The sequence below is a fragment of the Pieris napi genome, chromosome 16, assembly GCF_905475465.1.
Source record: "Pieris napi chromosome 16, ilPieNapi1.2, whole genome shotgun sequence".
NCBI lineage: Eukaryota > Metazoa > Arthropoda > Insecta > Lepidoptera > Pieridae > Pieris > Pieris napi.
Window position 1 is genome coordinate 6190683 of NC_062249.1, and position 22768 is coordinate 6213450.

At 31.6% G+C, this 22768-nt stretch overlaps 2 protein-coding genes across 5 annotated transcripts in view; one reads left to right on the forward strand and one right to left on the reverse strand.

Moving 5' to 3' along the window:
* LOC125057225 (ankyrin-3-like) overlaps positions 1–10075 on the reverse strand; it is a 115646-nt gene extending 105571 nt beyond the window's left edge. For 2 of the 3 annotated variants that reach the window (XM_047660776.1, XM_047660775.1), the window contains exon 1: positions 9818–10072. In XM_047660776.1, the coding sequence (XP_047516732.1) occupies positions 9818–9913 (96 nt within the window). In that variant the 5' untranslated portion in view covers positions 9914–10072. Of the gene's footprint in view, positions 1–9817 lie in introns of all 3 variants that reach the window. The other variant, XM_047660778.1, reaches the window with a different exon arrangement.
* Positions 10076–11482: 1407 nt separating this feature from the next.
* On the forward strand, positions 11483–21720 carry LOC125057196 (pyrroline-5-carboxylate reductase). Of its 2 annotated transcripts, none has more exons than XM_047660716.1 (7): positions 11483–11698; positions 14429–14512; positions 15482–15552; positions 16155–16337; positions 16775–16987; positions 21068–21269; positions 21432–21720. In XM_047660716.1, exons 1-7 carry the CDS (start codon positions 11689–11691, stop codon positions 21509–21511), a joined length of 843 nt encoding a protein of 280 aa, XP_047516672.1. In that variant the 5' UTR covers positions 11483–11688; the 3' UTR covers positions 21512–21720. The 2 variants fall into 2 exon arrangements, with proteins under 2 accessions (XP_047516672.1, XP_047516673.1); XM_047660717.1 differs by lacking the exon at positions 11483–11698 and adding an exon at positions 13472–13601.
* The last annotated feature ends 1048 nt before the right edge of the window (positions 21721–22768 follow it).

Genomic DNA, 22768 nt, shown 5'->3' on the forward strand with positions numbered 1-22768 from the left:
AAATCAGCTCTTACTTCAGCGTAGTACTGACGTGATAGACTGATGTGTTCTAACAAATTTTAATGTGCATTAATTATTTTCAATGGACAATGCATTAACGTATCTATTTACCAATCTAAATGAAAAATATTTAAAAACTGCCCATCTGCTAGTAACGAGCATGGAAGATTTTTTGAAATATAAAGCAATAAAAATTCATTCTAATATTCGCTTTAAAAGTCAAATCTTAGTTAGTAGCCTTGCAAAATCCATTTCAAAACTCGATCCAAACTACATTCAATGCTAGATCGGATTCATAATAGAAGACAGGAACTAATTTTAATACGGAGGCGAGCCAACTAGGTCAACGTGAAGCGAAAACAAAAAATATTTGCGTAGACAGAGTAATATGTAACCATTTTGTCACGCAGGGCGTTGCGCCCGTGTTTTGGTCACGCATTTAATAAATTAACGTTTGTGTGACATTTAGTAACGTGTGGCGAGCGAGAAAGGCCATTGTAGAAGGCTTTTAAACCTATAAACTACGAAATACAAACATGTTATCCTTGTAACATACATACATACATACATAACACCCATACAAAATACAACAATCGAGTTGATAGTAAAGACTATACGAACACTTCAACCGTATACTAGTTTATACATATTATGTATAGATGATGTATTAAACATTTAGATAGACTATATCATACATTCTTAAAATATTCTTAATATATTGGCGAAAAACTTGAAATAATTTGACCAGTTGAAAGAATATATAAACAGCGAAAATATCAGTCTTAGATCTTAAGGGCTTTGAAATTTGAGTATTTAAGCTAAGTTTTCCATTTCTTCTTTTCTGTTTATTATCATAAAAAATTACATTCAAATATTCCAAATAATAATAATAAAATACTTGGTATTTTACAAAACAATAACAACAACAAAAAACAAAATAATAAAATCACTACAAAAACATTAGGGATATTATCTAAGAAAATATTACTTCGCGATTTCTTTGAAAATAACATAAATTTATTTCCATTACAATTCAGACTTGATTTTACTTTCCCAAATGGATATTACCTCCAGTCTGTTTGGGATAAAATAAACAAATCTGACATTACATTAGCAAAACGAATTAAATATATTGAATATAAATAAAACGTCAAGGTGAACGGTATGTTTTTGTTTACAAAAAAACATTATATTTTATTAATATTAATTTCAAAACAATGCTTAGGTTTTTACCTAAATTGATTAGATAAAATTCCCCCATACTTTCTTTAGACTAATTCAATTCACTAAGTTTCAATTCAAACACAGTTGTAATGGACACACGGTTTTTTCGAGGTATTTTTAATTAATTTGTGCCAAGGTCATTGGAAAAGAGCACGCATTTGTTACGCAGCAGGGTCTTGTCTAAATGTAAGTATTACCTTTTTGAATAAGTTTAATTAAAAGGTATAATGAGTATTACTTCATTGGGCCATGAAAGCTCTGAGTCGAATAAACAAAATGCATTAACTTTATATCCATATGACTACGAGATCAAAAGTGAAACTTTACAAGATTATTGTTGTAAAAATTATCTACCTAATTTGGTAATAATTTCTATGATAAAAAAACAGATTTCTGTATCTATTGCTTGATACAATGGAAAATTGAAAAAAAAAAAACAAATGATTGTTATTTTCTAATAGACAAGTAGGTGATCAGCCTTTTGTGTCGCGTTGTCTTATTTGGGTTTGCATGCCTCAGAATGTTTAATTTTCTTTCTATTCCATTTCTAAAATAGCAGAATGACAATATACACTGATAAAAACACTTGGCAAAAGATTGCATATGGTACCTACGTAAAAACATAATCATTATTCATGACAAAAAAAATAGGATACATATAAGGGATATTATGGCGTTATATCGAGAATCTACTAAGATGTGTAAAAGTTCGTTTCATTCGTAAAAGTTAACATAAGCGTTAAGTAGATTTTAATGATTGCAAAACGTGTCGACGTCCGGCGTCTATTCGTTTCGACTTTCTTTAGAAAATGTACTGTAATATATCCTGCGAGGATCGTGATCATTTATAAAGTGACATTTCTCTATTCGGTCTGCATTATGAAACTCCTCAATTTGTTGACATATATCACCACTCAGACATCAATATAATAATCGTAAATATTTATAGCTGAGTTAAATTAAAAAACACTATAATTGCGATACAATTTGTACAGTTTTGCATCCGTGAATTTTGTATCCAAAAATATTCATTTTGGCTTCAAATAAAGTCTTAAAGCTGGGGTTCATGTCCCTAAGCCAAAAGCTAATTATCTTGACTAGTATTTTGTAATTAACAAATAAATTACGAAAACCCGCAAAGACCAAGTTAAAAGAAAATTATTAGTCCATAATTCTGGCTTTCCAATAACATTAAAGTACTGAAAATACAATGAAAGGAATTTCGGCGAAACCTTAGAATTACATTGTTCGAAATTTAAATGGAGCAAAGTTTATTTAGCGTATTTTAATTAGATACCACGTGTAATTTAAGTTCCAAAATTAACATAAAATACTTTATACATTTTAAATATAATAAAATAATTTTAAATGTCAGAATTTTTACACATAAAATACCTTTTGTTGCACGCACGTGAATAGGTCGATACGGAGAAATAATTGTAAGTGATATATATATATATGTAATTAAACTAATTTTATTCCTATAAAAAAAATATTCTGATGTTTACTTAAACAAAAGATATTTTAATTTGGATTTTAAACGAAAAAAAATATGAAATAAAAATATCCATATTGAAAAGGTTAATCTTTACTGTGAAAGTGACACTTAACCTTTTTATACCATTTTATTGATGCTGTTACATGGTTCACTGGTTTTAGCAGTGCAGTTGTGAGGTGATAAAAATTAAAATTTGCACTTTCTATCTAATAATACTTTAAAACTATAAGCTGATCATTTCGAAGCTAATTGAGTAAGTCAAATCAAGCACACGAAGGATCATGGATTATATCCACCCCAAAACGCCTATAGTACTAGATTTTGGTTGGATTTACTTGTCCATACATTGTAAGTTATCTTTCCATATAAAGAGAACCCTCAAAAACTCTATATAATAGGCGTTTAGCGTTGCTATATCAAAGTATTTACACTAAGACGCGAGATATTGTTTAGTTATTAGCTTTAATTGTAACTAAGGGACTAATAGTTGCAGAAATACAACTTTAACCTTTTTTAGGGTACACGAAAAAAAGGACTTATATACAAATATGGATATATGATAGGCGGCGTAGAAGAGGAGAGCACAAGAGATACGAAATAAAGGTAGTCATAGGAAAAATCTGGTGAAATACAATGCAATAATTAATTAAAATTAAAATAAATAATCATACTATTAGAAAATGGTTAGCATAATATGGTATATGGGAGAAAACGCACAATATCACTGTAGGCGCAAACTAAATTCCCACGTTTCTATCAATTGAACATCAGTAAAGATTGTTATTCAACAATGGCCCTACAATTGATTACTTTGCTTGTACAATCTCGTGGCCACCAATTGATATGATTGCTCCTCTATTTGTATGCTTTTCATTGATTTTAATTTCAAGGTCGCCAGCTCATTTAAGTTTGATTATTTCTGGTCTAAAAAACATGAGAAAAATCAACTTAAACGACTATCAGATGCCACAATTTTATTTGTATTTCATTAAGATTAATTTCCTATCTTTATTGTCGGCGCTTAGAAGCATTTAATATGTGGTGCTATCGTCGCAAGCTTCGTATAAGCTGGATCCAGTAGGTCTCTAACGAGAAGGTTCTTAACGAGTTGGAAAAGCTTTTATCTAGAACTTAATGATATATCACTCATCCTTAACGTGGCTTTCTTTTGTTAAAAGAATTTTCGAAATGGATTGAGTAGATCCAGAGATTATCCCGTCCAACCCAAATTTACCTCTCTTTTAATATTACTTTAGATACATTATTACATTATATACAAGTTTGGTTTGGTCAAAGCGTCATTGTTCAGAAGCGCGGGTTCCAAAATTAAAGGTCTGGGAAGATAAGTAGAAGACATCAAAGTCGCTTCACTATCGTTGTATGACAGAAATATCTCACCTACTAACAAACGATTACTGTGGTGGCATACGTATATTAAAGTAATAATTACTTGGAAAACATAAAAAAAGAACAAAATAGACAATTACCGGTCATTAATTCATAACTACATATTATTAAAACGCGTTTATACTTATCTATAAACTGCAATTCCAAGTTACTAAATGGGAATGTAATTGTTTCCCTAGGGCACTAAAATTACCTTTCATAATAACATGATAAAAACGCATGTTGATGGTGGAACATTAAAAAGCGCATTTCACATGTGAATTTTTGAATTATTAGTTGGGATACGGCGTAAAGCTGTTCCTGGATTCAACTGCGTACTTGCTTATACTAAAAATGAAACAGACGCAGTTCTTTACGCTTATGTAACGAGAGTTTATTCAGTTAATATAAAAGTCATATAATTTTAGTAACGTGGATATATCTAAATAATGTTATGATAGAAATTATATTATGTCAAACAAAAACTAAAATTGAATTCCTTACATAGCAAAAACCTTCAGCTATGCTTAGTTAAGATGTTTTTTCTAAAATATAATCTTCGTGAAAAGGAAAGCGTTCTAAGCAAATATATACACAATATTGGGTTGACTTAAGTAAAACACGCAGATTTTTCACCAACAAATTTTTCAAGCACTCTACAGTGTTTTCAATATCCTCCAGAAAGACTTATCCTATTTGATAAGGATCATTATCTGGGCCGGACAGGACAATAAAGCCACCACAAAACTTTATAACAATATTTAGTCTTCGTAACATGAAATTTAGCGACAATCGCGCTCTACAATATCGTACGTTTATTTATTTACACTTCGTTGCAGTAACACAGAAATACAGTATGTACAATTAAAATGATTAAATGAAATGAAGAGCAAGTGGCGGCCTTACGCTTTCGAGCAATCTCAGCCAGGGAACCACTGTGAGACAAAAAATTAAATGGCAAGAAGTGCGAAACTACACAAGACATAAAATAATTTACACAAAACTAATGGAATAAAGCAATTAAAATACATATGGTAAACAGTGGAAGAGACAATAATCGAAAAGAGTACACATCAAAAGGAAATATGATAATTTCAGATCAGTTAGTACGAAAGTTAGGGATACGATGTGGACAGGTAATCCTTGTACAGAAGAGATTTAAAGAAAGATAGAGAAGCGTATAAGCGTATAAGGACGGGAAGTGAATTGCATTGCCTCACTGTAGAGAGACATTAAAGGATTCGCCAAATAAGTAAGAGTTATGAGATGGAATTTCAAGGATATAGTTTTCGGAAGAGCGTAAGCTATAGATAGCTATGGGCTCCCAAAATTTTAAATCGTGTTTGAGAAGAGTTTTGCGGTTGAACAGGATGAAATATAAGAGATGGAGAACGTGTACGTTCTCAGATGGTCATTTGAGATTTTTTGTTACTGCCAATACCAGACAATTAACTAATTATATCAATCATTGATATTGATTTAACAGAGTAATGGGGCTGTTTTTTTTTAGTACAGAAGCAGAGACGTGGATGTGTACTCGCTATTACTAAACAAAATCTTACACAAATTGTATTTATTATCGGGGCCTGGAGGGTGAACGTTGATTTGGCCATTTCCCGATATAATTTGCAGTGGGCTGATACAAGGTGAAGGTCGTTTGTAATTATGGAGGTGGGGCCACACCTTGATCAAACTTTTTATAGATAACACGTATATGATAGACTAGTGTACACACTTGCGATGCCGACGTTTTTAAAACACGACGATTATAAAATATTGTTAATGCATACAGAAAAAATTCTATTTGGATTTTGCGGTAGGTTATTCTCCTTGAAACTACTGCAATATTGATAGAGAACCGGTTCATGAGCCAACAAAAAAATAAACCGAAGTAGGCTGGCGTCCGTGACTAGGCCATCAAGAAGATGGTTACATCAGTAGCGGGTTGAACGTTGAATCCGGGTTTGCAGAATCAGAACGGAGTGGAGCCGATTAGAGGACCTTTGACTTGTTAATAAAGGCTTACATTATATTAGCATTAATATGATCTACTTCACCGTGTTTCCCAAGCCCCATAAGGGTCATAAGCTTCTGCTATCGATGTTGATAATTGAAGTTCAAAAATCAAAAGCATTAAGAAAATATTTCCAGGTGCAAGATCCAAATTAAGTGTACGTATTAACTATTATATGACTTACAAAGTAGGTCTGAAAACCACATTTGCTCCTCCATCTTTGTTAAATCGTTGTCTTTTGTTTTTCTACTAAATACATTATTATAGTTGCCTACTAGTGCCAGGCACTTTAGACCCATCAATTTTTAATGTTAAGTAATAAATGTATTATTAGTAATATATACTACGTACTTGTTATGTAACGGAAGAGTAAAAATATATTAATTTAAGTAGGTATACCAACTATTCATTTATTTCCGTAAAAATTGTATTAACAAGAGGCAAAAAGGATACAAAAATTACAGACTGAAAACAACTATAATATGTATAGCCTTTAGCCTCCGAAGTCCTTACTAATGACGTCAACGAAGAGGGTCCGGCCCTCACAACGATTAAATAGGATTGTATTAATCTCTAATGAAACCTTTTAGACGGCAAATCCTTTTATATAGTAAAGACCGCTTAGAATATCCTAAGACCTGTTCCAAGCAAAAGTTGTCCAACTTTAATTTGATTTTAAAGAAAACCGCACGTAAAACCTAATTTAATTCAATCTGTTTAGTATCGTATATCTTACGGCTTTTAGGTAGTACTGTATATATATCTAATATTTGTATTGCAATTAATAAACATAAAATTAAGGCAACAAATCGCCCCGTTATTTCTCAAAAACTAGCTGGATTTATCTATTTTTATTACAGCGTTAAAACTATGAAATATACAAATAAAATTTAAATAACAATACATTACCCATAAGACAGTAGGTACATAATACCTCTGCCTATGTCAATTACTCTTAGGAAGATGTTAAAACATTTTGGATTAAAATTGTTCTTTATTTTCCTTCCTATTTTTGTAAATAACAAATCCCATGGCATATTGTGTGTAACATGCTCCCTGTAAGTCGAGCCATCCAATTAATTTGAAGCCACTGCAGTGCTGTCTGAACAAAATTCCGACTTTTTCGAGCCCTCGAGTACCTGTCATATGGCTAGGGTTAAAAGGGAGGGTTTATTTACCGTTGCAGGATAAATAAACATTTATGCTTGTGAACAATAACAACAACTTATTAAGGGACAGTTCTTTTTATATTTTAAACTTTCCTTAAGTAATTACTATATAACGCATCTTGCGTATGGCATATTATTTTCGACAAAAACTATGAGCCCGTCAAAATATATTCTTAAGGATTTCACAACTAATAACATGTGCTATGATACGTAGTGAGAGCCGAGAGACTCTCACTCAATAGACTTATCTTTTAAAAGATAAGGTAGAGAATGTCTTAACTTAGTAAGATTATGAGTAACAGCAATGGTTTCTAAAAGAGGTAAATTAAAAAATATGAAGGAATCTATAAGAGAAGATAAATTAAGAAAGGTCGTGACGTAAGCGTGACGATGTTAACATTTCACCCTCCGGGAAAGAACTTTTTGTGTGGATATATAGTACGTTATGTAGCACATCAGCAAATATATATAAAGTATAAATTGGAATTATTTTTATGTACGAGTACAAGATAGGTGTCTGGAATTTAATTTAAACCAAAAATGGTTTTCAACATAAGAACTGGCGATTTAAACTCGTGGGCACTATTGGACTGATTACTTTGATGTATGTTAAATAGATAATATCTATTCCAAATACCGTCTGTATTATTATTTTGATTTAGAATTTGGACCAGGTTCTTTCCTGAAGATGCTTTGTTTTGGAGTATTTTTGATTTGAGCCTCTTAATTTGGGTCCCAGCATAGCACGTAGTTTTTGAAGTCGTTAAGAATTCGCGTAAACTGAATTACAGAACGGTGGTTGGATTCAAATTACGCTCGTTTTTAGACTCTTACAGGCAGATTTTTTTATTGACAAAAGAAAGCTCAGAAAAGGTTATTTTAGCAAATAAGTATTACATATAAAATTTGTATTATGTATTATTTAATACACACTAGTTATAAATAATAAATCAGCGAGTTGCCCTTGAGTATTAAATGTCTTGGTCTCCGATGTCTGAGGTATTTGCGATTGATTATGATTGACTTCATTGGTTATTTATAATGCTTGTTGTAAATGTTAAAAAATATGGTGTTTACTGGGTACTTTTAAATTATTGTTTGACTTAATTGGCGTAAGAGTTCTTTGTTTCGGAGGTCAAAGCAGAGATTAAAATTCAACTATCACAATTGCGATAATTAAACGAATCTTAATCAGAAAATTCTAAATTAATATAAATAACATACATTTATTAAAACAGAGCATTACTGAGATTCAAATTAATTCATAGATATTCCCATAGGGACTGCATAACGGTACTTTTTCAATAGTCCTATTGTAGTTTTGTGCAACAATGCGGCAGCTGTTAAGCGCCCTAAATAATCTGACGTAATAACAAATCGTGTAATAATCAAGATGTGATAGTAATTCAACAAAACTATAATTTCTAAAGCTCCAACAATCCAATAGAACTACAGATACCAAATTTATATTTACCATTTATTGGTACCAAAAAAAATGATTGACATACTCTTAAATAAAAATATATAAGTGTTAAAATATAATTTTTAGTGACAAACAGTCTAGAAGTCCAATGACCTGGTTGTATCCTGGTCGAACAACAGTCAAGCCAAATGTTGAGATGAGGATTACTTATTAAATTTTCAGTCTCTTAGAATGAAATTTACATAACCATAAATAAACCGCTTAACAATACTGGTATTTGTTATATGTGATCAGTATAGACAAACATTATTTACCATTTTGAATTCATTTATTTAAATAAATGTGTATTTTTCATATTAGTACCAAGTCAGTTGTTTGTTGATACAGCGTCCAGAAAACATAAGTTTAGGATAACACATCTGGTGAGAAGTTCTTGTAAGACTATAACAAGACATTACATAATTTTATGATAGAGACAGAGAGCACTTAAAGACATGATGAGTCTAATTAGAGCACTAGTTCAAGTCAATTAGGTCGCTTCAATTGACACTTGCTTTAAAAGCTAAGGTAGTGATTGATAGCAATAAAAACTGTAGTAGTACAAATGTACAACAAAACAAAAATAAAGCAAATCTCATAATTTTAAAACTCTTATTTAAAATATTATATAAAATTTGGTATAATAATACATACTCGTATAGAGCCTAGATTTTAGATGTTAAATACATATCGAATTTTAATATTTGTATAAGATATTGTATTTTATAGAGATTATTTATACTTTTATATAAGGTATTAATATTAATACTAAAAGTTGTATATACATAAGAAAAGGACAATGTCCTATCTTTGTGGTCCAGAAGTGATGAATTGGGTCATACTAGTTCTTAATGACACCTATGCTAAAGTACGGTCGAACCCCGCAATACAGCAACGACGGCTGCGCAAAAATACTCCTTTTGCAATCACGATATTTCATATTATACTGCGATTTGTTACACTTAACAAATGCGAGCAACGAAGACTATATGTGTTGCATAAGACCTGTCTTATAAGATTTTGGTAGCTATCCTTTCATGCTTAACAAAAATTTAAAAATTTACCTGTTTACTCCTGTTGTCGACACCGTTCGCCTTCCCATCTTGCACATTCGCATTACTTTCCTCACTTTTTTCACTTTTTACACCCTCCAACGCCATGATCAAAAGAAAAATTTATTCACTACCATGCGCGGTTAATTTTTATTTTTACAAACTCACTGCGCTACATAAAAATTTGTATCGATAGCACACTCCCAGGCGAAAATTTATTAACACAACATAACACACCAAGTTAATCGACGCATAGAGCGCGAATGAAGAATTTCAAAATAGGAATTTTGAAATGACAACTGACATTTACCATATGGCAACTGACATTGTCATGACATAATCAAAGTGTTGCCAGCAATTCAATTTGAGATTCGATGTGTCAAGCAACTTCTGTCATACTCTATCATAAATAGTAGAATAACGAAAAATCAATACTGATATGATTAATATGACCTTTTATAAGAAGCAATTTCCACACATACGGTCTTTTTTACGAATACAACGTGCAATGGGGCTTTTGGGTTATGTATTTAAAAGATTGAAGACGACGTGAAGAAGATTTTAATTAAGAAGTAGATCAGCTAATTACCAGCATTATAAAATATAATTTTTTCTGTCATATTAATTTGTTTTATTGTTTTATTTTTGTTTGCTTTTTGACTTGATAAAGTATTAATTAATTGTGTGTTATTTAAAAATATGTCCAGAAGTGATTTTATCTCAGTAATTAAGAAATTACCATCTTTTTAAGAGTTGGAGAGGTATTTTTTCGACAACACGCACCTTATCAATATAACATCATAAATGGAATCGTTCAGTTACTCATTTTGTCCTTATCAATTACCTATCTGTTAAAAAATATTTGTCCAAAGATTTGTAAAACAAACCCCATGTACAAGTTGCATGAAAGTAACGTTATAATTTTTCTAAAATACCCATTCCTTGAACCTGAGATATATATAATTACTTGACTAATGAAGTATATAACTTATTTTATGTAAAAATAAGTTGAATATATAATTAGTAATTCTTTTTTAAAGTATTTTTAAATAGAATTATTAATATAGGTACTAACAAAACTAAATTCGTTCAAGCTATAGTATTTTATTTGAAGATAGAGGAAAATGTTTCCCACAAAAGCACGTCATAGCCGTAAAACGTGTTAAGGACTAAAAAAATTATGTTTGATTATTCATTACGGCTAACGAGCAGACTCATTATGGAGTTCAAATCTCAATGTCCACTCCACATATTAAATTGATAACATTATGAGTGACTTGTAACAAATATTATTAAACCATGTACTGACAGACAAGTAGTTGAACGCGATGTTTATAATAAATATTAATTCTAAACCATTAGTGTTCATTTAATCAGATTTAAAAAAAAATAAGAATACTTATAAAAAGTTCTGATCAAACGACTATGCGACTAAAGGCAGAGTTATGGATAGAAGTTTATTCATAATAAATGTATACTTTAAGATTCCTTTTTCATAAATAAAGCACCAAACTTTTTCCTTTTTTCATAATTTGTTTCACAAACTTCCAAACAATCCATGTTCAAAAACCTAGAGCGTCATGCGGTGAGCGAAAATAGTTATATTTAATTTTCCTTAAATGAGTGTTTTTCCGACGCTACTAATATAAGTACTTATGGGAGGAAACTGGACTCTAACGCATTCTAGTTATCATCGCGCACGTACAATTACAATGCATGTATCGCCCATATTACTATTTCTATAGATTTTATATACAATCAGAAAAAAACCAAATTTATGGAGTTTAAAACTTAACTTTTATAAGTGTCTGGAAAAGTGTTGGTTTGGTGCTTTTTTGGTGAATTTGTTGGTTTCAAATTGCGAATTTTTTAAATAATACAAAATGCTGAAATGTAAGTAAATTTAACTAATTATTTATCTAAAAACTTATCAAAAGGACCAAGAATTTGACAGCCTTTAAGGGCTTTTTATCCATAAAAATAATTTAAAACGAAATAGTAGATTTGTGAATATTTCAATTTTACATTCTCAATAAACTAAACAAAATTATTGCAAATATATTAAAATACATGAAATCTCGCTTCAAATACATGAAATTTTTTTATAACGCCCTAAATTAAAAAATATTTTATCATCTTAATTAAGTTGAAAGTGATCTTTTTAAACAATTTTATTATATTACGAAAAATCGCTTTGTTCTTTGTTGTTTGTAAGATACCTTATTACGAGCGGACTTTGCGTTATGTAGGTGCATGAATAAATAATGCACTTTGTACAGTGTATTTATATATGCAAAGATAAATATTATGTCAGTCCTGATCAACTTGTCGTCCTTGAATACGACAATATTATTGCTTACAATTAGCAAAGTTAATAGTAGTTGCCAGTTGGCTATACGTAATAACGACCCTTAGTGGGCAATGTAATACGCCATGAGCATGACATTTTCATTGCAACCCTTGGGTTACACCACAATCTTCCTCCTATTGCTAACATTCTTTGCGGCTTTTTCTAAATAGTTCATGAATTTCCTCAACGTTTTTACATATGCTTACTCTTGTCTATTTTTTTTTCTGTAGAACAGGGGGCAAACGCAGGAGGTTCATTTGATGTTAAGTGATACCGCCGCCTATGGACACTCTCAATGCCAGAGGGCTCGCGAGTGCGTTGGCGGCCTTTTAAGAATTGCAATGTCCATTCGTTTACTCTTGCTACCTAAATGAACCTACCGCAGATTTGTTACTCATATAATCTATGTTCTCATTACTTGTCGTATATAGTCACAATAACATGGTTTCCTAAAATATTACATGTGGATAGATTTTTATGAATGCCTAGATTGTGTCCAGCTTCTATGTAACATGATATAAATTGACCGCAAGGTTGCAATAATATATCAATTAACATTAACTAGCAGACAACAACTTGCTCCACAATTATTTATATAACAATACTGTAAAACTGAAAATTTGATACAGTCATTTTAAACAAGTACTTTAAACAGAAAACGAATATTGTTAATATTAACTAAGCCTCTATGATCAAGATTAGATATTCAAGACTGAAATTATGTCAAAATAGCATGACTTGTATTATAAGTAAGCCATCGCAATTTTAATAATAAAATACACTAAGTAAAAAAATTACTATTTTAAGTGCAGAATTTATTCAACACAAGTGACGAATTTCTAAATTATCTAATATATGAAGATGACATTGACAGGACGACGTATACGTTATCAATTTGAATAGTTCATTTCCCGCGTTTTTAGAAAGCGAAGTTTCAACTGAACGAACGAGTGGTCTACCACAAAAAATATATTTATATAAAACAAAATGTATTATCTCAACATATACATATATTCATAAAAAACTTATTCGATACCAATTTTTTAAATTGTAGCTTTTTATCACACCTCATTGCACTTCACGGTTCGTTCTGCTTTACAAAATAAACCGATGCAAATGAGGCTTTATGTACGTAATATTTAAGTATTGTAGTAGTACAGCAAAAACCCTACGATCGATCGCGGCCTAACAATATTAGGCACAAAAGGGTTGGACTTAAAAAATGATTAACACAACATGGATATTATTTGCATGTCACAAATATTAAATTTAGAATAATTAAGATGTTTATAATTTAAAGCATCTTATTTTCTTTTTACTGTACATTAATTACGTATTGTCAATTGTGTCACTGATAAGCTGATAACCTCGTGAAGAGCTCTCAGTCGCCAAGTACAGATACTTTGGGAAACTCGTCAGCTGCCAAAAAATATAATTGATTTTTGTGTGAGTTATTTAACATATTTTAAAAATGTTGCGTCACTCATTTGTTTCGTTAAATTCCATAAGATTCTAACGAAAAGGTTGCCATTATTACCTATAACATATAATATATTTTGTTCAAATGTATAAACCGTTTTGTGTATCATCTTTGACTCTATTTTTTGTATAATTATTGTCTTGTTTGTGTTAGCTGTACTACTAAATATATAAATATCATGGAGTTTTTACCAAGATTTTTTTCTATATATATATATATAATAACACAAACAGAAAATACATTTAAATAAGTGAAAATGGCAAGAAAGCCATTTTGTAGCATTTTAAAACCTGCCTCGATGAGGTAGAAACTTACTGAATTTCGGAGATGCACTTAATTTTTATTGAGTTTTGAGTTAAAAGGGGAATTTATGTTAAATTTAATTTTGCATTTGCGTCGTTTTAATAGCGATAAAATGTGTAGCCTGTAGGTATAATAGAAACCGTAAGAAATTCCGCCAGATAAAGCTATTATCAACTATATTTATATGGTTTTAATCACTATCTATCTTAATTCCTAAGATGATGAAGCACTTCCTTCCAATTGAGTAAAAATTATCATCATTAGAAATCATTAGAAATTTTTGTGAAGTTCATGAGAATGCCTCTTCTAGTAATTTTTAAGTATTCCTATCGTACCTGATAGAGCTCAATACAGAAACGACACGTAGCTCGAATTACGGATCGTCTATACCATACGTTTACGTTACGTTACGTTTACGTTTTTGGAAGTCTGGCTCCTTTAGAATTATCGATCTCGTATGTATTTTAATTATCCAAATAACTATTTTCAGTATCACTTCAAGAAGCCATGAAGATCGGGTTTATTGGTGGCGGCAGGTTGGCCTTTGCATTGGCAAATGGATTTATTTCCGCTGGTTAGTATTTCCAATTACATAACAGAGGGCTTAAGTCACCATTGAACTTACAGGAAGTTCAGTGGTGACTTCAATTCCGATGATGACTTTTCATACCGACTTTTGAATGATGATGAATTTTTATATCGACTTTTTATTGATGATGACTTTTAATACGGTGTAATCCTACATAATTCGGGCCTCATTTTTATTGACGTCATATTGTAATCGGTACTTCGTAAGTGTGCGAATTCGTGAGCGTTAATTATGGAGAAGGGGTGTCGGGTTTACAGAGTAGCCCTGCTGAACGTTATCTCTGATATTTACTTATACTGTTAGATAAATAATATGTATGTTGACTGAATCAAGTTTATTGTCGCTGGTTATCTTTCGTCGGCGTCATATAAGCCGCTTTAATTCAAAATATAATTATACGATTTTGTAAAGATGCTAATATTATACCAACACGTTGCGATCCATGCAATTTAATAAATGAATTTTGTAACATTATTGGTGAAATATTGCGGGCGTAGATCATTCTTCATATTTTTGGTGTTTGGCTGTTTATTTAACGTACACGTTGATATTCATAGTCTATACATATATACATTTGATTAAGCCATAATTAGGGCATCGGCAAGGAATGCTTAAAATATCATGGTAAAATACTGTATAACGAAATGTAGTTATACATAAATAAACTAGATGGCGCTGCATGCATTTAAAACATTGCAAACCTAGTGCGTGTAAAATACGTGTTTTTTGTACACCACCAAAAAAACAAAGTAATATTAATACAGTTAATTCTTCGTAAATCATAAAATGTAATGTTGTAAAAATAAAATTAATGATCAATTTGTTATCTATTCTTGTTCCGAATATGTTTCTTAACAAGCTTCAATTTAAGTTGTAAAATGTATGTATTATATCTGTAATCATAGTATTTTGTGACTTTAGTCGAAGTATATAAATACATATTTATATTTTTAGGATTAGCAAAACCTGATGAAATCACAGCCAGTGTCCATCCTGCAGATGTAGCCAGCGCTGAGGCTTTTAAGGTAACCTAATTAAATAAAATATATTAATACAATAAAAACATTACAATTTTGGTATAGTTATGGCAATAATAACTTACACCATTAAGGGATATATGGATTATAATTGACTTAAAAAAGAATAATATCCTTTAGGGTAATTATAGACGTTTTAATTCTACTTTGTTCAATCAGTGAACACATTATAATTTTAATTTCCAAGAAAAGGAACTGTATTTACTGATTACCAAGTTAAATAGGAGAAACCAGTCGCGCTACAACCGTTTTAGGTCTGGGTCTCAGATTTCTGTATCTCTTTCATGATCATTTGTCAATCCAAAAGGCAAGTAGGTGATCAGCATCCTGTGCCTGACACACGCCTTCGACTGTTTGTGTCTAAGGCAAGCCGGTTTCCTCACGATGTTTTCCATCACCGTTTGAGCGAATGTTAAATGCTTACATAGACAGAAAATCCATTGGTGCACAGCCAAATGGGGATCGAACCAAAGACCTGAGGGATGAGAGTCGCAAGCTGAAGCCACTAAGCCAACACTGCTTTCTGCTGCTTAAATATGAGATTTAGTATTACATTTTATCATAGTAAATAAGATATTTGAAAATTTCAGTCTTTAGGAGCAACCGCCATTTTTGAAAACAAGTCAGTGGTGGAGAGATCTGAGGTAGTCATTGTGTCAGTGAAGCCTGATGTTGTTGGACCAGCATTGCGGGAAATTAAAGATCTCCAGGCGTCTAAAAACAAATTGTTTATATCTGTCGCAATGGGAGTTTCCATAACGAGCATAGAGAAGGTAATCTGCAATATAATGCATGCATGCATTTATTATATGTAAAGATTTTTTAATGGCGTAAATAGAACTTTATATTTAGCGAGTAAGTTAGTTATAAGCTGTAAATCTTTCTCAATTAATAAAATAAAATAACTTAGGTGGCTCAAAAGAAAGCTCTTAAATAGAATTATATTTCCATAATAGTATATAGAATATGTATGGTTACTAAATCATATGATAATTTAGGATGATAAGTTACAGGGCTTAATAATAAAAATCTCTGAAGCCAAAAAACAAGGGGCTTAATCGATTCGTAATCGATTTCATTATGTTTCGCTTTTTAACAATTTTACAAAGTAATATTAAAATACCATATACATTGACGTTTACCCGCATAGTATCGTTAGCATTTAATATCTATTCCTATTCATACAAGCGTCCCGTAATCAAAATTACAGGTTCTCCCACCAGAAGCAAGAGTAATAAGAGTAATGCCAAACACACCAGCACTTGTAATGCAAGGTGCTGCAGCTTTCAGTAGGGGCTCCAGAGCTACAGCAGAAGACGCTAAAGTTACAACAGAGCTATTCAAAGCTGTTGGCACCTGTGATGAAGTGCCTGAGTACCAAATGGACGCTGTTACAGCTTTAAGTGGAAGTGGACCTGCTTATGTGAGTTAAAATATTGTGATATCAAAATATATCAAATGTTGCAGTTGGTTTTGTTAGTTAGTTTAGGAAGTTATTCCATTTATTTGGACAAAATTTAGTCAAAAATTAGACAAGAGCACGAAATGAATCCAGAGTAAAGTTATTCTATTGTTTAACATTGTTGGCAACATAGGAGTGATTTTTTCTGACCTTCTGCCACAGATACGCGATATTAATCTTGCCGAGTGTTATAAAATAATCTAGGGGGACAGAGTGCGATTTGAGGTCGCTACAGAAAGATACCTTTTTCATTATGTTGACGAAACAGTTATTATAGTTCGATAGGTATTAAACAGAAAATATGAAAAAATTAAAAATTAATTATTTTATAAATAAATGAAATGAAAGAATTATATAGAATAATATTAAAAAAATAAGAAATATATTAGTTGGTTCCACGCTGGTTCGTTTCCGCACAGACTCTCCACAATACTTACAGACAGTACAGACAATGTAAATACCTACATTAAGGATTGAATATATATATGAAAAACTTTGTTGTTTAGACTCTAAGAGGATTGTTATGTTTACATTTCCCTATAGCCAAAGCTTTCCTAAGGAAGAAAATGACACAAGATATATTCTTAATCAAACATTGCATACATTGGCAATGTATAATGATAAATTTTGTGTCATAGATACCAATAGGTATACAAAAAAGTTTTTTATTACAAAGGGTAGATATTATTACCTACCTGCTTTCTTAAAAAGACAGATAGCTGTTTCGCTATCATATTTTATAGAGATGACAGCCAAGAATTTGGCTAGACCCCTTGCTTCTATTGAGCAAGCATTAGATTATAAGACCTTGGAAGAAATTCCAAATAATATTTATTTAAATTAGATAATAGGACAACAGAGCACCACTCTTGCAATAATAAGGTAAGTATATTATGTGATAAAATTCATTCCCAAAAAATTATTGTGGTTCATCAAAATATACAGGGGATGAAAAATAAAGAATTAGTAATTGAACTATTCTTGAATAGTCAAAAAATAGACTTTTTGTGCATAACAGAGCACTGGCTAAAAAAATATGAAGTTTTGTTTAATTTTTGTAACCACAGGGTTGGTAGTGTGTTTTGCAGAGAAAATGCAATTCATGGTGGCTCATTAATCCTAATAAGTAAAAAACTTAAATGCAAAGAAAGAAAGGATATTATCAGCCTCTCTGTAGAACTAACTATTGAAATCTCCTGTGTGGAACTGGAGCAATTCATTGTTGTATGTCTATATTGTCCTCCATCAGCTGTCTATAATAATGTTGAAAATGTATTAGAGGAGATATTGTGTAAATTAGTAAAGTGTAATAAAGGGCTAATTGTGTGTGGGGACTTTAATGTCAATTTACTTTGTCATTCTAATTCAAGTGTACGCATACTTAGTCTTTTTCGTTCATACAATTTAATAAATCAATTTCATTCACCCACAAGAATAACAGCTAGCACCGCAACTTGTATAGATAACATATATAGTGACATAGCCCCTTTGAATGTTTGTATTTTCAATAGATTTAAATCTGATCACACTGGTCAATGGTTTGAATTCCAATTAAGGAAACAAAAAACATGTAAAAAGAAGAAAATTGTGATAACTCCTATTACAAATGACCGTTTGGACAGATTTAGAGAAGCATTGGTCTATAGAATGCCATTTCTGTGTGGCAACTCATCCCCTAATAATTTATACAATACTTTTTTTGGATCATTTATTGATGAATTCAAGAAAGTATTTACTCAAAAGACTTTATTGGTCTCTGAGAAAACAAGTTTCTGTGACTGGGCAAATGAGGAGCTACATAGGAAAAGGTTAAAATTATATGAAATCTATGACGAAATGCAATATAACACTAGTGTGGAATTTAGGGAATATGTTAGGTTGTATTCAAATAATTTCAAAAAAGATTGCAAAACTGCAAAGTCTCAATATTTAAGTTCAAAAATAAAAAATAGCATGGATAAAGTAAAAGCTACCTGGAAAATAATAAATGAAGAATCAGGTAAAACGTCTGACAAACGAACTGATTATATGTTAAAAGTTAAAGGGAAGTTAATAAAATCTGACCCAGAGGTGGCTTCTTCTTTTGAAGAGTTCTTTACAAATGTACCACTAAATACGACCAAGTCCCTAGATTCTTCACCTGCTGCTGCGATCTCATTGCTAGAAAAATGTGTACCTGAATGTAATATTAAATTTCAGTTTAAACATATAACTTGTAATGATATCGTTAAAACTTTTAAGCTTATTAATTTAAAAAAAAGTAAAGATATATGGGGTATGTCAACAGTCATTTTAAATTCCGTTATTAATGTAATAAGCTCTGAATTGTCTATAATTTTTAACAGCTGTATCGATTGTGGAGTCTTTCCGGACGAAATGAAATTAAGTAAGATTACACCGTTGTTCAAGGCAGGTAGTGAGTCTGATCCGTCAAACTTCAGACCTGTTCCCGTGCTCCCTGCGTTGAGCAAAGTTTTTGAAAAGATAATGCTAGACCAGCTTTCTTTACATTTTAATAAAAATAAACTCTTACATAATAAACAGTATGGTTTCACTAAGGGTCGCTCCACAATCGATGCCGGTGTGAAGTTGATTTCGGACATATTTAACGCCTGGGAAGAATCATATGATGGAGTCGGCGTCTTTTGTGACCTGTCAAAGGCCTTTGACTGTGTTCATCCTGATATACTCGTTGGAAAGCTTCAACACTATGGCGTTGATGGCAAAGCTTCCAGCCTGATGAATTCATATTTAAAGGGAAGGATCCAAAGAGTTCATGTCAATGGAGTCACCTCTCCGGGTTCGCAGGTATCAATGGGCGTCCCCCAAGGATCGATTCTCGGGCCTTTCTTATTTCTGATTTACATAAATGACCTCCCATTCTTTGTCAACGAAGTTCATGAGATGGTATTGTTTGCTGATGACACTTCACTTCTATTTAAAGTGAATAGGAATAACGTATTATTGGACGATGTAAACAATTCTATCTCTCGTATAGTTAACTGGTTTAATGTAAATAACTTATTGCTTAATGAGAATAAAACAAAATGTATTAGATTTACAACTACTAGCGTAAAGCGAGATATTGGTAACCTGAAAATTAAGGACAGTGAACTAAACTTTGTTGACAAAACTGTTTTTCTAGGCATAACAATAGATAGTAAACTCCAATGGGGCCCACACATAGAGACTCTTTCGAATAGGCTGAGCTCTGCAGCATATGCAGTAAAGAAAATCCGACAGTTTACTGATGAGGACACGGCTAAAATTGTGTATCATAGCTACTTTCATAGCGTTATGTCGTACGGCATTTTATTGTGGGGTGCTGCTGCAGAGGTTCAATCCATATTTGTGCTGCAGAAGCGGGCTGTTCGGGGTATTTGTTGTGTTTCTCCGAGGGAGTCGGTACGGAATAAGTTTAAGGAATTAAATATTATGACACTATCTGGTCAATATATTCTTGAAGCCTTGTTGTATGTCCAAAAAAATATAAACGATTTTAAAACAAATGGTGACTTTCACCAGTATAATACGCGAAATAGAACTAATTTGAGTGTACGACCAACCAGGCTCCAAAAGATAAACCACTCCTTATATGGAAATTGTATTCGTTTTTACAACAAACTCCCAAGCGCAATTAGAGAATTATCACTAAATAAATTCAAAGTCCTCGTTAAACGAAAATTAATCAACAAAGCTTTTTATAAATTTGAGGACTACTTAAATGATCCTAATCCTTGGGATTGAATTGCTCCAGTTCAAACAATTTGTATGACAATACTTGGCGATTAAAAAGAGTGGCGGAAAGTTTCTTGCCAGTTCTTCTTACCCGCTCTACGCCCTTGACTTGCGAACTGGTAGTAAATGTAAATTTACGATTAATTTAACTTGACTATTCAAAAGTGTACTTGGTTACCTACTTGAATAAAGATATTTTGAGTTTGAGTTTGAGTTTGAAGAACACCAGTGTTACCAGTTCCACTGAACCAACATAGCTCGAAAGTAACACAGTATACCATATAATGTTACCATCTTGTGCAGGTGTATATGCTGATAGAATCCCTAGCTGACGGAGGTGTCAGATGTGGGCTACCCAGGGATTTGGCTCTTCGTCTTGCAACACAGACGACCTTAGGGTCCGCATCAATGCTTAAGAACGGAGGCCATCCAGCTGCTATGAAAGATAATGTGACTTCACCTGGCGGTTCTACTGCAGAAGGAACTTATCATTTAGAACAAAATGGTAATATTCTATTGTTAAATATAAAATATTCTGTTAAATATTATAATTTTTTTTCAGCTGCCTTATTTGGTTTTGTACTTAAACAGCAATACTTTAGAGTAATGTTCCTGAAAATATACAATTTATGATGATAATTAATCTAAAATATCTATTCTATTTTAGGTTTCCGCTCTGCGGTTATTGGAGCAGTAATGGCAGCATCTAATCGTTGCAAGGTGGTAAATGAAACATTGAACAAGTGAACAACCTGTGGTAGATACGTTAAGTAAATTCCTTACGTTGATTATTTGTACTTGCAAGATTTCCGTTAAAATAATTTATCCCGTATTAGCAATATACCACCTTTGCTATACCTACTTTTTATAGAAAATCAATAAAAATATCTTACAGTACATCTAATATCATCCTACAAACAAGTTTAAAATAAAACCAAAATAAAATTATCAATTCATTCAGACTTTCATTTTAATATCCACATTGGCCTAAGAACTTTTTTAAGAAACCTATTTTAAAAAAAATCTCTACTTCTTAAAATGTTTAATTGGTAAAAATTTGTCAAGGCACTATAATTATTTAGAATAAGAACTATAATACTTATAATTCCAAACCAGAAGGAGCCAACAGCTGGTAATGGAAATATGTCATATTTATATATTTTATATTCATAACATTTTATTTTTTATCATTTATAATGCTACATGCTGTTTTGTACATGTTTTGAATGCTAATTATTTTATGTCTGCCTTCTAAGAACAAGCAATGGTAGGGAAAATGAACTAGCAAAACTGGCAACATTAAAAGTTAAATATTTACAATTAAAAGAAATTGACTATTTGAATATAATGAGATGTAAATGAACTGCAGTGTAATCTCAAATTGTGTATTTTATATTTCAAACTTTATTTGTAAAAAAACTGCAGTAGGTTGCATCGTTACCACCGGGTACTCGGTCGCCTAAAGAGATAGGGTATATGTATATTGAATGAATTCCGTTTAACTATTTAACTATATATAGTGCTTTTCATGAAAGAAGTCCCGCGGTGATTTTTGGAACTAAATTTGACAGGTCGGCAAAGTTGTCATTCGTCGATGTTATCAAGTTGGTTTGTTGTGGTAGATTTTTGTGAATTTTTAACTAGCTTAGTGCATTTTAAAGATTGATTACAATGCCAAAAGTTGTAAAAAGTTCGGCTCGAGAAATGATATTAAAGGTGAAAGAGTTCTGTGAAGCGGAACATAAGAATCAAGGTGTTTTAATACCACTAAACAATGTTCGGAAGAGAGTTGCCGCCATAACAGGTACTTTTTAGAGTTGCCATTTAATATTTTTTTGCTGTATTGGTGGGACTTTTATGATATAAATTCGTTTTTGCGACAAAATTGAATAAATACATAACGTGATGAAACTAGGTAACTGAAATTAAAACATATATTACATAAGCATTATAAACTTAAAGTTATTAATATTTTTAATTGTTCATAATTTAATTGCAGGTGTG

Excerpts from the sequence above, each read along its gene's own strand:
- LOC125057196 (XM_047660716.1), top strand. Across the intron at positions 16,988-21,067 it reads GTGGAAGTGGACCTGCTTAT|GTGTATATGCTGATAGAATC; the intron begins GTGAGTTAAAAT and ends CATCTTGTGCAG. Across the intron at positions 21,270-21,431 it reads TTATCATTTAGAACAAAATG|GTTTCCGCTCTGCGGTTATT; the intron begins GTAATATTCTAT and ends ATTCTATTTTAG.